The sequence below is a fragment of the Astatotilapia calliptera genome, chromosome 2 (genome assembly GCF_964374335.1).
Source record: "Astatotilapia calliptera chromosome 2, fAstCal68.1, whole genome shotgun sequence".
NCBI lineage: Eukaryota > Metazoa > Chordata > Actinopteri > Cichliformes > Cichlidae > Astatotilapia > Astatotilapia calliptera.
Window position 1 is genome coordinate 29156724 of NC_137423.1, and position 16891 is coordinate 29173614.

A 16891-nucleotide genomic window follows, 5' to 3' on the forward strand; every position below is an offset into this window, starting at 1 on the left:
CACACAGGATTGGCATGCTCGCACTAATCCTGCTGAATGCTCCACTCACAGTGGCACACACTGCTCAGCTTTACAGTGGCTTGCATGTAATGGATATATGGGAGTGTAATGCTGTCTACTCCTATCCATGAGAGGGATGAATGTGGGATTTGAAGATTGACTTATGAACATAGTAATAGCGTTAGGTGCCTCGATTCAATGTCAGGATGCAATGATTTGAAGTTTAAGTGTTAAGCTCGGTCTTCATGCTGCCAGAGTGCCTGGCATTAGCAGTGTTTTGGGGGGGTTCCCCTCCCGGCCATATGGCAAAAACTTATTTATCCGCATGTATGAGTGGGTCAGGAAGGACTGTTTATTCAGTTTCCTTCTATAACAGGTGGCTAAGGGATAATCCAGGTAAAGCCACTGCAAAGTGGAGACGGAGGGATGGACAGAGGAAGGGGGAGGAGGGGGATGGGGTTGCCTTTGCATGGATGCCTAGGGCTAATTCTGGCCTCTTAATCCCAGTCCCATACGCCCTGCCTCTCTTCCTTCTTGTAACTCTACAGTTACATTGAGGAGCAGTTCATGTCCAGGTAGACATTACTATCACATAAACGCATCACGTAACCCACCCAGGTTTACTGAGAAGGAAGGGAAAAAGACAGAGGCTGCTGGTCCCTTTCCTGGATAGCTGGGTGACTGGATAGCTAACACACCTGTGTGTGAGCTTCACTGGAGAATGGAGCTGTAGCCCTCCAGCCACGCCACAGGAAACACACCAACATGGGAGAAGCTCAAAAGGTAGGTGACCTGATTTGGAGCAGCAAGACTTACAAACTCAAATGATAACCTTATGAGTCTGCATAAAAAAGAGGTTTTACAAGTAGCTGTGACCTGAACAGTGGGCCATGAGACATAAAGTATTTTGCGGTTGTGTTGTGTGTCTTTGCAGCTCACAGACACGATGGATTATCTGAACTCCTTGTGTTAATACAGAACAGTAACTAAGATTTTACTCCTGAATCTCTTGGAATGGAATGGAATCTCTTTATTGTACAGTTAACCAGAAATGCAAATGAAATGTTGAAAACTATGGTGCCTGTAGTCAACAATATGGCAGCCTTGCTGCACTGTCTGCAGTTGTGCAACCCTGCAGACTAATCACATTAATGTACAGCTATATGAATGGAGCTATTTTTTACACCAGTGCTTCTCTAAATAAAGCAACACAGTGATCCTCACAGGGTGTCTGTGGTAGCAATACAGTCTTTTCAAAAACTGAGGAAGAAAAACAAGTAGGCCTCTGTGAGGGGAGCTTTGACCTCAAATCAGAAAGAGGTCAGTGGGATTTTGTTTTGAGAGGCTAAAGCTATTTTTGTCTATTCATGTAATTTTGTTTTTTGGATAGTAATAGTGTGATTAGTGTTGTTGTTTTTTATGAGAGAAACAATGCACCCAAGAAAAAAGGATGCATTGTACATAAGTATTTTCTGTTTGCCTCCAAAGGTTAGGGCTGGGACAAAATAATGTGACGGCTGCCATTTGGTTCCTGTTTTTCAGAAGGATTATGTAAAGACTACAGAGCTGAATTTTCACAAACTTCGTAAAAAAAAAAAGAAGAAAAAGGAGAAAAGGAATAAGCCATTAAACTTTAGTCTGGATTACTTTCTTTTAAATTACAAAGCAGTTCATTGGCCCAGGCTAAAGATGCACTCTCAGATTGTGTTTAGTTCTCAATAACCTGACTGTATTAATTACTCACATTTACATACAAAGTTGGCTGGCTTTATGCTTTAATTTAATTATTATTCAGCTCTGAGGGAGTCGATGCTTGACAGTTTCTTTGCCTTATTGCTCTGCCTGCCCCTCCTGCCCCCATGCCTCTCCACAGGGCTTACTCTCTGTCATAGAGAAACTGAAGGGATCCACAGAGCAGGAGGTCAGGATAGTGCTTCTAGGATTGGACAACGCTGGCAAGACCACCCTGCTGAAAAGCCTCGCCTCTGAGGATGTGAACACTATCACGCCAACGCAGGTGAGAGGAAGTTATGTGTTCAAAAAGCAGTGTGCATCCGCTCTATAACATTAGAACACATGCTGATCATTGTGTTTTCATCTCCTTGTTTAAATCAATTCAATTTTAACATAAACAGTCGATGCTCATTATTATATGTATATCAAGTGAAAAAAGGTCCGTCTGTGAGCAGTTTTCCATCAATACTTTGTTAATAAGCAGTTTACCATTAAAGCTCTTCTGAATACTAAATATAATGTAATAAATGTAATAAAATGTAATTAAAAATACAAAACATTGGAAGATGGTTTGTATTTTCATGATACTGTAGCCAAGCATCATAACAGGTGAGAGGATTGTGTCTAACCTTGCAATATCTGCTAAATCAGAGCACATTTGAAGTAATGAGACTCAGATGACCCTTGTTTTCCTGACCCACACAGTAAAATGCAATCATTGGCCTCACACCACACATGCTTTAACCAGATTTGTCAGATCACGCTGTTACACTGTTAAATAACCCTTCATCGCGAGATAAACTGTAGCCCGACATGACCTTGTTGATTTGCATGCTCTCCACACATTTTCTGAGAACATCCTGGTTGGCGTTATGACTGCTTCTCTCTCTCCTTTTCTCTTTTTTTTCTCTCATCTCCCTCTGATGTATTTATCTAAGCTCTAATGTCGTTATCTAATGACCTTGTATTACTCTACCGAGACAAGCCAACACTGAGTTGATGTACTGCCAGGTCCGGTACTGGGCAAGTGTGAAAGCTCATCAGACACCAGGGAGGGAGGACGCAGTCCAGTATGGCAATAGTCGACACAAAGCTAAATCAGACGTGACACATGAACACATACACTTACCTTGATCCTTCGAGTCTTATCCTCAGATTTGCTCCTCGGATGGCCCTCGGGATAAAGTTGTTATACAACTTTGCCAACTGAAACAGAGGTGTTGTGTTATGAAGAGCAACCATATCCTTATAAACAACTGAGTGTAACCACTGATCAAGTACAGTGACACTTCATGAATTACCTTATCAGGTGGAAACAGCTTTTAAATTGAAGGCAGGGCAGTGACTCTAGGTGCTGTGTTTTTTCTTAAGGGCTTCAACATAAAGAGTGTTGCCTCCCATGGGATGAAACTTAACGTTTGGGACATCGGAGGACAAAGAAAGATCAGGCCCTTCTGGAAAAAGTATCTGGAAAACACAGACTTGTTGGTGAGTAGGTCACTTTAAGCCATTTTAAATCAATAACACAGTAAAGTAGAGAAGTTTTATGTTATTTTAATATCTTTTTAACCCTCAGGACACTATCCCACATATAAGCAGAGATTAAACACTTCTTTAAGGATGTTTTGGACATGATGTGACCACATTCTTCTCTAGTATTTTTTAACAATAATTTCTTGCAGATAATAAAATGTAAACTTTCAGAAAATGTGGATGTGATAACACTGTAACATGTCTCTTCTTTTAGATTTATGTTATTGACAGTGCGGACAAGAAGCGTTTTGAAGAGACGGGGCTGGTGAGTGTCTAAACCCTTTTACTAACAGCCTTATTACTAACGGTAATGCTATTGTGCACAAAATAGAATCAAAAGTTGCACCTATGTATGTATGTGCAGGAGCTGTCCGAGCTGACTGACGAGGAGAATTTGAAGGGCGTTCCGCTGCTCATCTTTGCCAATAAGCAGGATCTGGCCACAGCATCACCGGCCAGCGAGATCGCCGAGGGGCTCAACCTGCACACGTATCGGGACCGCGAGTGGCAGATTCAGGCCTGCTCTGCTGTTTCTGGCGAGGGAGTTCAGGTCAGACCTGACTTTGATTTATTGATTTCTCCCTCATATGGAATCTAATTGGCAACAAATGCTTTGCATGTCCCTCCTTTATTCACTGGGCCCACAATCAATTGAAACAGAGACCCTGTTTCTTTCAGTGAAGTCTTTAACGTGATTAATTTGATGGTTTTGTGTTGTTTTCCATGCTTGGATCGTTTGGATCATTTTCTTTTGTCTTCATTTCTCCATTAGGATGGGATGGACTGGATTTGTAACAACATTGTGAATAAGAAGAAGTGAATCATCATCCCAAGCAAAACCGATCGGAGTGAAACAGTGCAGAGATCACATAAGGGAATTTTTAAAAAATATATATGTTTCATGTAATATCTCCAGACTTCACTTATAACAGATTCAGCTCCCCTTACAGATTTAAAAAACAAGTTTATTTTTACAATTTCTGACATTTTTATGCAAAATTAGCCAATATAAAGACACATTTTAGCCCCAGTAAGTCAATTAGGCATACATTGGTCATTCTTCCGTCCTTAAAAAATATATTTTTGTTCCCTCTTTTATCCTCGTCTCTTCAAACTGTGTGCTTTCTTGGGGGAAGGAAAAGCTGAGTGTGTAGTTATGTAGTGGTCTGTCAGTTACACAAACACCAGCTCAGTGTGAGTGTAATGTATGTGTCATGAGATTTTTAACAAATAAAACAATTAGTCATTTCTGCCATTGTGTTTCCTTGTTTTCAAATCAAATGTAGCCATCAGTAATCAGATTGTCCAAGCACGAATGCATGCATGCACAGACAATAAAGGCATTTACGGGTCAGATAATAGCTGTCAGTGACAGAAACACACAAATGTGACTGTAAATCATCTCCTGAGTGACAAGAGGAACAATAACGAGCTGATCTGCCCCTGCTCAGCTGTCATCTTGCTTTTATTTCCACTCTACGATGACAAGCACTTACACCGTACAGTGAGTGAGGGGCTCATTGAAAAGCGAGAAGTTGGAGGGAAGAGGGTTTACAATTACACACTCACATTGCGTGGCAGAAGAAGATATCAAATCTTTGAGTCACAGCGGAACAACAGAGAGAAGGAAATTACACAGAGAGGGGTTGTCTACATTTTCGGCAGGGATTCTTTTTCTTCAGATGTTTTCTATGTTAATTCCAAGACTTTTGTATTAGCGTGCGACCTGTCTAGCTGCTCTAACGGTGGTGGTTGGTCATATGACACATCTCACATCCAGCTGTGAATGCACGGCATTCAAGTAGAAATGCATATAGTCTCATCTACTATTCAAGTTCTGTCTTGAGATGTGTTTAAAAAAAAGGTACTTCCTGAATCAGTTAATCTGTCCTGGTACTCGAGCAGTTACCCCTGTGGTCATTCTCCACATATTTGTCCTTTACGCTGACCTTGGTGTAAGCTAAGTCCTCTATTCAGCCATTTTGGCCCTGCTTTTGCTGCAGTTGGATTTAATGGATCTTTTCTTTCTATTGTTTGGAGCTGCAATTAGCCATCTGAAAGCACTCTAAAATCACATCAGCTGGCAGGCTTTACTCCGTGTGTTCTGCTCTGCATTAAATTATGCAAATTAATATCCCCCACCCACCCCTTTTTTTTGTTTTGTTTTTTTTAGTCTGACATTTTTGAGTAGTTCTGAAAAATTAAATGTATGTTTGTTTACTTGGTAAGTGTTAACAAAACGCTAGATGTTGGCTGATTAAGTGAGTCATCTCCATGGTGACTAATACTGGAGCAAGCCTTAAAACATTCAATGTCTTTTGAGGGAGCACAGCAGGGGTGTGTGGGACCAATTACAAGTTGTACTAAAGAACCTTATGGCAGTCTGAAAGGGACCAGACAGTGCAGGGGCTGGGAGGGCGTTGAGTTCTTTTCATGTACAGTCTTTGGTGGAGAAATGAGGTTTGCAATGGACTTTTCAGTGCTGCTTCTTTCGCCCACAGGTGGCAGCATTAGAGGGTCGGATCACTCTTGTGGCAGACGGGGAGTCCTCTATTTGCACATAAGTGATCTGACACTCTCTAATTCCTCTGATTTTGTTTGCTGTTTGAAAGGTCAAGTGTGATTGAGCATATGCTTTTATTGCTTTCTGTAAATACAAAATAAATTATGTATTTCATTCAGGTTACTGGGCAACAATTTAGTGGCTTTACCTCTGGATTGTTTAAAATGTAAAAATCTCCTAATTTCTATACAATAAAACGTGTTTTAATCTTAAAGAGACATGATGTCACTCTCATGCAAGTAGCCCCTAGGCAAGTGTTGCCATAGCAACCATCCCTGTTATCCCTGGTCCAGAAGCAGCTGCCGCTCTTCCTCGGTATAGCCCTTTCTCTCTCTCCCTTCCTTCATTTCTTTCATTTCCCCAAAGCTCGCCTTACCTCCTTTACCAAGGAAATCCTGAATCCTGCACAGAAACTGGACCACAACACTGCAACTACACACTGCAGGTAGGAATCAAAAAACTTTTTCTGTGTTTGGTTGTCTGTGTGTTCATTAACCTGCCAGTTTAAAAATACAGAACAGAAAGCTAATGTTTACATTTGAAAGGGTTAACAATTTACAAAATGTCATTACATTAATAGAGATTCAAAATAACTGTTTCTATTGCCAAATGTTGTCTTTTCAACAGGTTGGCTTATCACTGCATATACTGTATGCTTATCTTGCTTTTAAACTCCACTTGGATTCATTTTACGCTAGTTAAAATGTTTTGTTGTTTGTTTGTTGGTTTGTTTAAGGCCACAACAAAACCTTCCAAAACCCACTGACGGAACATATCCATCATGCCAGAAGACGCCTACCTGTCTTCCATGAAGCCGCCCTTCCCAACACTCACTCCCCATCCCAGGTTTGACGCGAGCCCGACAGCTTTCAGCCTCCTGACCACCACAGCACTTCTGCCACGTGAGCGCTTTCACATAGAAGGATCCACCCTCCTGATTGTGGTCATTTTTTGCGTGGTCTTTGTCCTGCTCCTTTCAGCCTTTTTCTACGCCTTCTGCTTCCATTGCTCCATCAGTACGTCGCTTAAAGACTCGCATGCAGATAACGGATGCAGCCTAGATCATGAGGACGCCACATATAAGTGCAGCTCATCTGATAACCAGTCAGTAGGGAATGTTGTCTGACTGTGATGCCAGACCAAGATAATTGTCATGTGGTTGTGATTAAGCTTTCTTGGGAATTTCCTGCAGTAGCAGTGCAATGAAAGCATAATTCCAAAACAGTATTGTTAGTAGGATTCCTCCTAAGCTCACATGAGTTTAGGTAAGACGAATCCAAATGCACTTAAATGTCATAGATCCATAGCTATTGTGTCCAATAAAAATCTGTTGAATAGATGTATAATATATGTGCACATGAGTCTGAATGCCACTGAATCACAAGAAAAACAATAATAAATGCATTGGCACCCAGCCCAGCAGCCATCGTGCTTTATTTTCACTGAGGTGACAGGTGATTTTATTGTGCCACTGCTGTGTGTTTCTAACAAATGAAAGAGAGAAAGGAGAAGGGACAGGGTGGGGGGAATGAGGTTGTTTAAAGGGTGAATCAAGACATCACATTTGGATGCAGCAAAAACAAGGAGTGCAGGAAATTACTGAGCTTGTGTCTGGCTGGAAGACACAAGCTTACAGAGCTTTAGTGGCTGAAACTGAGACTTGTCTGTTCAGTCGTGAAGCAAATTAACACTAATAATAAAATCAATTTGTGCACTTTTGGAGCTTAATGAATTATTTCCATATTGGAAATTCAACACCACATGAGGTCACTAGTAATTCTGAGCATTACAGCTTATATACAGACATCAACACAAGATGATCTTCATTATCTGTCATTTATAGGCTAATATTCAGCATTCTGAATTCTACATGACTGCATTTTAGCTTCGATTGCATTACTATCTTATGATTCATGATAAAGAGCACATGGCACTTTTGGAGCAGCGGGAACCACAGTGTCGTCTCTGTCCTCTGACCCACGCGAGTCCCAATCAAGGTGAGAGTCCTGGAGACCATCATTATAGTAAGACTGGAGAAGGAAGACGTTATTTAATCATCCTAATAACAAAACAGCAAGGTTGACTCAACTGTGTATATATGAAAAGCAAAAGAAAAAAATCTTTTTATTTAATTCAGCAATTTAAAAATTCCTGCACCACAGTTTTTCTCTCAACTCATGAACAGTTATCTCCTCCATCCTGCTTTCCTTCAACGAGTCCCCAGAAAATGGCCTGAAATCTCCATTTTCATACGATGAGAGCGAACATACTTGACATCATCCTTGTCTTCCCCTGGTACCAGTGGGAAAACCTGAGCGCAGAGACAGAAAGAGCCTCGAGGAATCAGAGATAATGACTGTGGCAATAAAGCAAATGAGAGTGCGCACCATTCAAGCGTGTCTCAGCCGAACCTTTACCGGTCCCTGCTCATCCCCTGTGGCCTCAGGGTCCAATATGGTGGCCTTGCTGATGGCTTTACTGATGGTCCTTGTCTCAAACTGAGGACACGCTGCCTGAGCATTACAATGCTTGTCCATTTTGCCTTTCAGCCACTATGTTTCTATTTCAACATTGCCTTGTAAATGTACAAAGGGAAGAAAAAAGAAGAGAAATTTGATGGTTTTTGTTGTTTTTTGGGGGGGGTTTCTACCATAAATGTACCTAACATACAAACTTATATTCAAAGACAGAGATTCACAGGCACAATTTCTGCTTTGGAAGTGAAATGGCAGCTGCCAGATTCTTAGTTCCCTGATGAAAAATGAATTGCTGTTGCTTTCTTGAGATTGGTGTGTGTAATCAGGTGCCTCAGAAACCTCTGGGAGTCACTTTGCCGGTATTATCGCTGAATGTACAGCCTCAAAGTCGGGCTCACTGATAAAGCAGTAAATCAAGAAGCAAACTGCAATTACCAGCTGTGAATACTGAGTGTGCTGACTCCCCAGAGCCAAAACATTGTCAGTTATTATTATTTCATGTGTTTCTGAGGTTCATAAATGTTTATCCTTTCTGTTTGCTGGTAGGCATCCATTAACACAAATGAAACCCTCAGTCTTTGGGTCTCATAAGGCCTGTCCACAATATCCAGGCATGCCCGTTATACTTTTCTAAACATTCAGACTATTTAATACTGTTACGTCGTTGCCTCATCCTCTGTTTTTTGAGACCTGTGTTCTTATTTCTGTCATTTGCTACTTTAAACAATTTCTTGAGGTAAATTGTATTGAATTGATTTAAACTATGATGCGTATTTGTTCCACAGCAATAGATAATTGATTACATGTTTCTGTAATGGCTCGTTATGCGCAACAAATGAAGTAGGTGTCGTTGCTATGGGGAGAGTTTTGATCGCTGACCTTGATGCTAACGATGCCCCTCCTTTCAGACATGAGGTGGCTTCCTTTCAGGTGCTTGTAGGAGGCACTGCTTCGCTGAATGTGCAGCTCCTGATTGACAGAGTCATCAGTCCCCAGAAAATCCCCCAAATTACCAACAATAACTAAATAAAGACATTCTGACTATACATACATACTGAGCAAGGAACATTTCCACACTGACAAGTTGTGGGACTGGTACAGTCTAAACCTGATTTGTGTATTTTTTTTCAGTTATTATTATCATGCACAGACTTTTATTTTTGTGGATCTTTTTTTTGCAAGAGTTGGCTAGCAACAATCCACCATGACTGAGACACCTGCAGTGATGAATAGCTTCTAGCCAATGACCCATTTCCAGTTGCTTGTCATACATTCATTAAAGCATTCTTTAGAAAGCTGTGCGGTGTATGTAAGAGGGATTCTATCGCCTCTCCCTTAATTTTCCAATAATATTTCCTTTAACTACCCTAAGCTTCCTAAAATTAATAAATAAATATGTCTACTACCATAATTAATATTACAGAATTTCTTTATTTTAAGTTAGCATAACTTGTATTAAATTGTATTTGATTGTTGTCACCGGAGTTTACGCAGCTTCTACCCACCAAGAAAAAATGGTATGTTTTTGCTGTTAGATTGGTCTTTGAGGTGATCTATGGAGTGCATCATGTCTAAGGCCATGTCACAGCAACTACCGTGTCTGCATCTCCACTGTACTCAACCTGCATAATAAAGGACAAGTGTTCTTACCCAAACACACTTGGGTATAAAGTGCTTTACAATAAGAAAGAAAAAAGTTAAAGATGTGTTGTGTCACACTGAGCGTGTCAAATAGGGTGTACATGGTGTTGAGCATGGAGACCACCTGCCTCAGTGTGATGTGGCTACAAATGCGAGTAAATCCCTGCATCACTGAAGAGGAAGGTCACATCACGGAAAACCTGGGAGAAAAGACACAAAGTGTCTGGGAACTCTTCACAATATAAACAGCTCAGTTTATGCTTTAGTAAATGCTAGATTGGAGATGTAATGAAAAAAAAATTTGACTTTTTTAAGTGCTTCATACATGCGTGTGAGTTAGAGTAAGTGCACAGAGCACACATGTCTCGGGGCCTTCTTCACGCCCTAGCGCAGCCACAGCAAATCATGCTGTTATGACAGCTACCCTCAGTACTCCCCTCTTCATTATAGATGGACCATTTTCTTTCATCTCAATTTCTTTTAGAGTTAATTAGAGCCAATTAAAGGCAAGTATTTAAGGGCAGCGTCTGTATCCTAATATTGATGAGGCAAACTGAGTCCGCTGAAGACATTGTAAAATTTATCAAAGTTATGCTGGTAATATATATTCACTTGCCTTTTTCTGTGGAAGAAGAAGAAACATTTCTTTGACATGGAGCCACATTTTTCACCAGAACATTTGTAAACAAATGACCTTTTATTACCTTCAAGGTTTCTTTCCCAGCATGTTGTACAAAGACAGTACCACCTGTGTGCAATAATAGTTAGCTTAGCTTGGTACAGACAGTAGAAAAACAGCATTTTCTAACAGCCGAAGTGTTCACAGCCAGCTCTCCTTTCTGCATCATCCTGTAAAGAAGGTCTTCAGTCTTCTTCATCTCATAGTCCAGCAACTTCACGCTCTCCTCCAGCTTACTCGACTGCCTTTGCTCCTGGTTTTCCCCAGTGAGAAGAAAGAGAGAAAAAGTATTAGTTTGTGCAAAAGGTTGGTAAACTGGTTCTGCTAGACTGAAAGCTGGGCTTTAGAGCAACTTTGCATAATACAGGTTGACAAGCGAGCCGATCACTCATACAGAATACAGCTGCACTTTAGCACCAAGTACCTGTATGAGAGCTCTCTTTAGCTCCTCTCACTGTTGTTGCGTTCCCTCCAGCACCAGGTCTCTGCTCGAGTCGTGCAGCCTCAGGTCGTTGATGTACAAGCCGGTCTTAAACATCACATTGAGGCTCTCCAACCTCCACATGCAGTGAAAGACAGTGGAGGTGGAAAAATACATTAATTAACAATGATAGTGGTAGTTATGTGTAATAAAATCAAATTATACTATCATTACTTATAAAATTATAAAAACTGTGATCATGGGATGCATTATTATTTTTATTTTTTTCAGTTTCCTGCAACATTAATAATGTAAGCAGTGTGGTGTGGCATTTGATATTTCACTAGCTTTGTCAATACAGGGATAAGGGCATTTTGCTTGGAAAACAAAATGTTTTAGAAGAGGAGGGGGGTGTTTTTGTAATGTACTCAGTGGAAAACACTCTCAATTGCAAATGGGTTCCCATTAGGCTCACAAGAGCTGCACTGTCTGATTACAAGCTAATTAGCAGCTCATTTCATGCATGGTAAGTGCTGTTAGAATGGGCCTCTGATTTGATTCACTGCCCAGGCTTTTATTTCTCACTCGTAATTCACTTTAGCTCTTGCTGCTTTTTAGAATGTTTTACTTTTCAACTGCAGCCTTTTAATAAAGTTCTCTTTCTGTGTGTGTGTGTGTGTGTGTGTGTGTGTGTGTGTGTGTGTGTGTGTGTGTGTGTGTGTGTGTGTGTGTGTGTGTGTGTGTGTAGGTGTGTGTGCATGTTTGTGTCTTTGGAGGTGAACGTGAGGCTTTATACAGGGGTTCCCAGGAAGATGATGGACTCCCACTCTGGCATGTATCTCATTTGTCCTTTTAGTTTGAGGCAGCAGCTCCCATCACTCCAGCTCTCCATTGCATTAGCACTGTTACCGCCTAAAAGAGGGGCAATCAAACGGTGAGAAAGCAAACATTCAGAGAGGTGTTTTAGGTTAGATTTTAACTGTAGATACTCAGCAGTACATTTCAGCGGGGGATAATGGTTTGCACACTGTGATAACAATGTCATCTTAATTTAATGGACTTAGCATTTTTTAAAAGAGTAGTTTGACATTTGGGGAAGTAGTTTTATTCATTTTCTTGATGGCAGTTTGATGAAAACAGATAATACCCTCATATCTGTGTGTTCAGAGTGAAGCTGGATACAACAGCTTGGCATAGGAAGCGCTAACTGAGAGAAAGCTTGCCTGACTCTGTCTCAGCTTTTGTTCTGGGCTGCCTTTGGACTTCAGAAACTTTCTACTGGCTCCAGTTTCATGTTGAAAAGAAAAGAAAGAGGTATTGAAAATATATATAAATATTTTGAAGAACCCAACGAGTCTCGCCATACATTTTTGCGAATAACAGAGAGGACTTGACCTTTATAATCATCTCCGATGACAGACTGGTAGGCCATGATCTCCACATGTACATCAGCAGAGCAGCTGACATTTTCATAGTCAGAATCTGCGGATAAACAAGCTGAAGCACTGAGACTCATGAACGTGTTTTACCCGGGCTTGGATCAGGTCAAATAAATTCAGTCAATTGAAAACATCAAAGAGTTGAATTTCTGCAACTGCAGGACCTCAAAAATTTGATTCCACTCTAGGTGAAATATTCATTCCCTTGCACAAGAACAGACAGTTTAACAGTTTAACTGCACACTTCTTTAAAAGAATGAAATTTAAATAGCCAGGCACTACTTTGTGTCTGACTACAGTATATCTGATTAAACCACAAGTCCTCTAAATCAGACACACACCCCTGTGACTGTTTACAAGCTTCGGTCTTGGTTTGATGGTTCCTCTCGCTTAGCTAGCTGCTTGAATATGATCTGAAACAGATTTTTGGGATTGGAGATTATCTGTTTACACAATACTAGATCAGTATTCTGAATAGCTCATATTTTAAAGACTACATTGTAATCTAACTAGTGTCTAGTCTGAACTTTATTTGCTGTTAACAAGAACATTGTTGCCGTCTGAAATTTCTCACCATGTTCCAGGTGAACTCCACAAGGGGGCGAGCCACCAAGAAGGTTTCATTGAACTTCTTTCCATCCAGATCAGGGAAGACTGTAGCCAGGCTCGAGCCAACATTTTGCACCACCATGTCCTAAATCATTTAAAGGATCAGTGAGTGTGTCTTCATTTCATTCCAGACTGCCAGCGGTTATATAAAGAGGGGGCAATTTAAAATAATTACCTGTCTGTTAAAGGGGAAGACCTCAAAGAAGAAGTCAGAAGTAATGGGAAAGGTTTTCTGCTTTTCCTCATCCTCTTTCATGATGTGCCGGTAGGCTGAGTTATCAAAGTTCAGCCTGTGTAGTGAAGCAGATGAGTGCTTCTTTTAAAAGTTTAAAGTTAAGTTTTCAAAAAACTGTGTTGAAAGAAGCATGAAGATCTTAACTTTAGAAAAAGGCAGCGGGGCATGAGGATTTGGTAACCACTGATTTCATGTTTTTATATTATATCTTAACTGTCACTTCCAAAATACATGCAGAAAAAAAAAAGTATCCAGTTGCAATAAATGAAAATAAAGAGTTCTTCCCACCACTTGATCTTCTGTGTTTTTCTCTGTTTCTACACCTCATGGTAACATGGGAGTAGTCCCCAGTCATCTGCTCACAGAGCACCTCCACATGGATGTCAGTGTCATAAAATTGTTTCCACATCTGCCTCAGCTGACCCCTAGCAAAGTGTCCTATCGCTTACTCCTGCAGGGGACAGACAAAGAAAATCTAATGTCTTTCTAAAGAGATTAACCACGCAGCATTTCCTTGTCTCTACTCCAGCTTTTATGTCTGTTATGTCTCCTGTCTGCCCCAGCCCAACGCTGCAGTCAGTCCCCAACCACCTCCCCACCCCTGCTGTAGCAGACCTGTAGTGGAGGGTCACTCCTCCTCCTGGCAGAAGAAGGTCGGCGGCTGCACCTTGGGGTAGCAGGTATTCGTGAAAGTTATCAAGGCCATTGACAAAGTCACGTATGTGTCGGCACAGCACTTGGATGGAGAGAGAATGACTTTGGAAACCCTTTGTAATGTGCCCTGCAACAAAGCGTGTAATCCCTTTGTAAGTAACTGGAAATTCATTGTATTTTATTTGAATTTTAATGTAATTATATTTACCTACAAATACTTTAAGGTAGGTACACTAGAATAAGGGGGTGACAAGTCAGGTTTTTCTGGAAACAAATTAGAGTGTAATTACATTTAAGTACATTCTAGGTTGTTTTAAGTGATGCATAATTTCATGGTAATTTTGCTGAAAAACAAGATTTCCTCATCGTACATCATAAGTAAGCTGTAATTCTCAGAGCACAGGCCGTATTATGGACTGGATTAATTTAGCCTTTTTACATCTTTATTTTTTTAGCTTTATTTAATCCTGACTATGTTGATGTGCATGATGGATTGTCCCTTTATCATATGAATATAAACCCTCTGAGGATTGTTCTCCCTCACCGCCTTACAAGAAAAAACAAATCATCAAAGTTGCATCCCTAAATAATCGTAAAATGATGAAACAAAGCCTAACTTTTTTTTCTTCCTTTCACCGTCACTGTTCTGAATCCCTACTACATCTCTACCATAAGGTGGGGAAAAATCTAAAGAGCTGATAAAATACAGTGAAATGCAATTTAACTACAGAGAAATTACACCTTTAGTCACATGTTACTCTGACTTTTTTAATAAAGTAATCATACAGGGACAAAGTCATTTAAGATGTTTAATGCAGAATATTTCATCCATTTTAAAAATAATCCAATCTGATGTTATTTCATCTTATCTCTGAATATCTTTCATTTACAGTCCATGTTTTAGTCTGCCAGCTATATCTAAGTGTTATTAGTCCTTTATTGCAGTTACACAAGCTATTCCAAACCCACCGATATCTTCTGGATATGGAAGAAGCTGCATGGTATTACACTCATGTAACACCCACTAGCAGAACAACAGCCGTGACAGTTTTGTCATCTGTATCTTTTCTCACCTCAAGGATCCTGTCATAACCATATTTCTCAACAAAACCCAGGAAGCAGACACCCCAGGAGTTCATCAGCCTCTTGTGGGGTGTTGCTGTCACTCTACATGCTGCCTTTGCAATCCGGGGAATGAAACTCTCAATATAGACCTGCAAATGCAAACGCTCTGACTTAGGTGAAGAAGCTGTTCTGGCCTGTTGACTATGACCTTTCAGACAAAAGTGACAGAGCAATGAATAAAAGTGCTATCATGTTGACTTGGATGCAGTCACACACTACAGACCTAAAATATATTATTAGTCCATGGATGACTATAAAGCATAAAGCCATGCCAGTGTACCCACCTGACATCTGCTCTCTCTGACCAGCTTCCACACATCGTCTCCGTAAGACTCCTTGATGAAGTCATGACTCTCACACAGAAGCCCATACATTATTTCTCACTGGATTGAAGCTCAGACTGACTAGCACTATATAGCAAGACGCCTCCCCAGCTGACTGACTTGCAACAGTCCTCCCCAAGGCACCTGCAAGCGATAAGAAAAGTTCAGAATGATGACTTTTTCAGGGCTGCAAGCTGAATATTAATGCATTTAGCTTTTAGCGGGAAGCTATAAAAAGACGTGTACTTATACTGCTGCTTTTGCTTTCTCCAGCTCTTCACTCTGCCAATAAGGATTCATCTGAAGGCCAGCGGGGCAAACGATTTTAAAGGCGCCCTAATTGCACAAAACCCTTGAGTCTGAATGGGACTCTTTTGTTCTTGTGTCAGCTGTCAGTGCCTGGTGGCTGTGCACCTCTCGATGTGACACAAACTCCCTGCGGAAGACGCCTCTCGAACACAGATGAGACCAATTTGAGAAACTTCTGCCTTCATTTTATCATCCTCTTGTTTGCAATAAAATTATCAATGCACAAAATCTGAATGTGTATGTGTGTGTTATTTATTTATTACTTTATCTAGCTCAGAGTAGACTTGAGTTATGAACTGTTTTCACTGTTCCCAACATGTGACTGAACCACACAAAGCAGATTTATTTTTTCTTTTAATGTTTAAACCTTTATGAGGGGGTTTTTCTTTTTAAAAAAAGCAAAATTGCTTTTTCTACTAAACAAACACTCTTAAATAAACCTTTAATGGGCAGAAACTCTTCAGCTTTTATTGTTTGTTTGCAGCTGATTTTCTGTGACTCGGGATGACTTCACATTTTCTTTCAGGCTGGGAGGCTTCCCACTGGGAGATAGTGGTATTGTGGAGCAGGGCAGGTGCAAAATCGATATCCAATCTCAGCAGGGATAAAGAAAATGGTTTTCCCCCCCTCCAGACTCCTGCTGAGCTCAATGAATCAATTTGGGGGGGGGAAGAAAAACTGCATGATAAAATTAACTTTAGTTCAAAAAGGGCATCCAAAAATAAAGTTAAAGGTCATTACGCATTGTGCAAGGCAAAAAGTATTTATGCAGAAGTCACTATTGGAGTTTCTCTGCAGTTGGTAAACCAACAAATAAATTAAATCCAGATAGTAAAAGTATTGCATGGTTGCTTACTGTGATCATTTACACAGCCGAATAACTCAGCTAAAGATCTCCCACCTCTAGAAACTCAAAGAACAACCAAACTAGATTCAGAGCCACAACCTCGGATCAGTCCTGAAGCTCTTTCTCCAAAACCGCGTTCTAGTGTCCAAGTTTGCAACGGGGGAGGCTGGGGGCTTGGCCTCAGTGCGCAAGTGTCTGGACAGCTGCTGTCATCAAACACACACGCTGAAGGGATCCGATTTTTATCATCACAGAAGCTTGAGGTCATGATGTAAATCTTTGTGCTCGTCCCTTTCCCTAAA

The 16891-nt window shown here is 40.7% G+C and overlaps 1 protein-coding gene and 2 long non-coding RNA genes across 3 annotated transcripts; 2 read left to right on the forward strand and 1 right to left on the reverse strand.

The window, feature by feature from the left end:
• The first annotated feature begins 358 nt into the window (after positions 1–358).
• arl3l1 (ADP ribosylation factor like GTPase 3, like 1) lies at positions 359–4517 on the forward strand. Its single transcript, XM_026192331.2, has 6 exons — positions 359–783; positions 1874–2017; positions 3106–3222; positions 3482–3532; positions 3632–3817; positions 4040–4517. The coding sequence occupies exons 1-6, from the start codon at positions 766–768 to the stop codon at positions 4085–4087; spliced, it is 564 nt and encodes a 187-aa protein (XP_026048116.1). The 5' UTR covers positions 359–765; the 3' UTR covers positions 4088–4517.
• A 1588-nt stretch (positions 4518–6105) lies between these two features.
• On the forward strand, positions 6106–7244 carry LOC145431511 (uncharacterized). Its single transcript, XR_013911830.1, has 2 exons — positions 6106–6275; positions 6567–7244. It is a non-coding gene; the product is annotated as an uncharacterized LOC145431511 (long non-coding RNA).
• Positions 7245–10623: 3379 nt separating this feature from the next.
• On the reverse strand, positions 10624–15659 carry LOC145431517 (uncharacterized). The gene is made up of 6 exons (XR_013911843.1): positions 15395–15659; positions 13272–13386; positions 13062–13181; positions 11845–12530; positions 11052–11184; positions 10624–10880 (listed from the first exon to the last, which is right to left on the reverse strand). It is a non-coding gene; the product is annotated as an uncharacterized LOC145431517 (long non-coding RNA).
• Positions 15660–16891: the final 1232 nt, after the last annotated feature.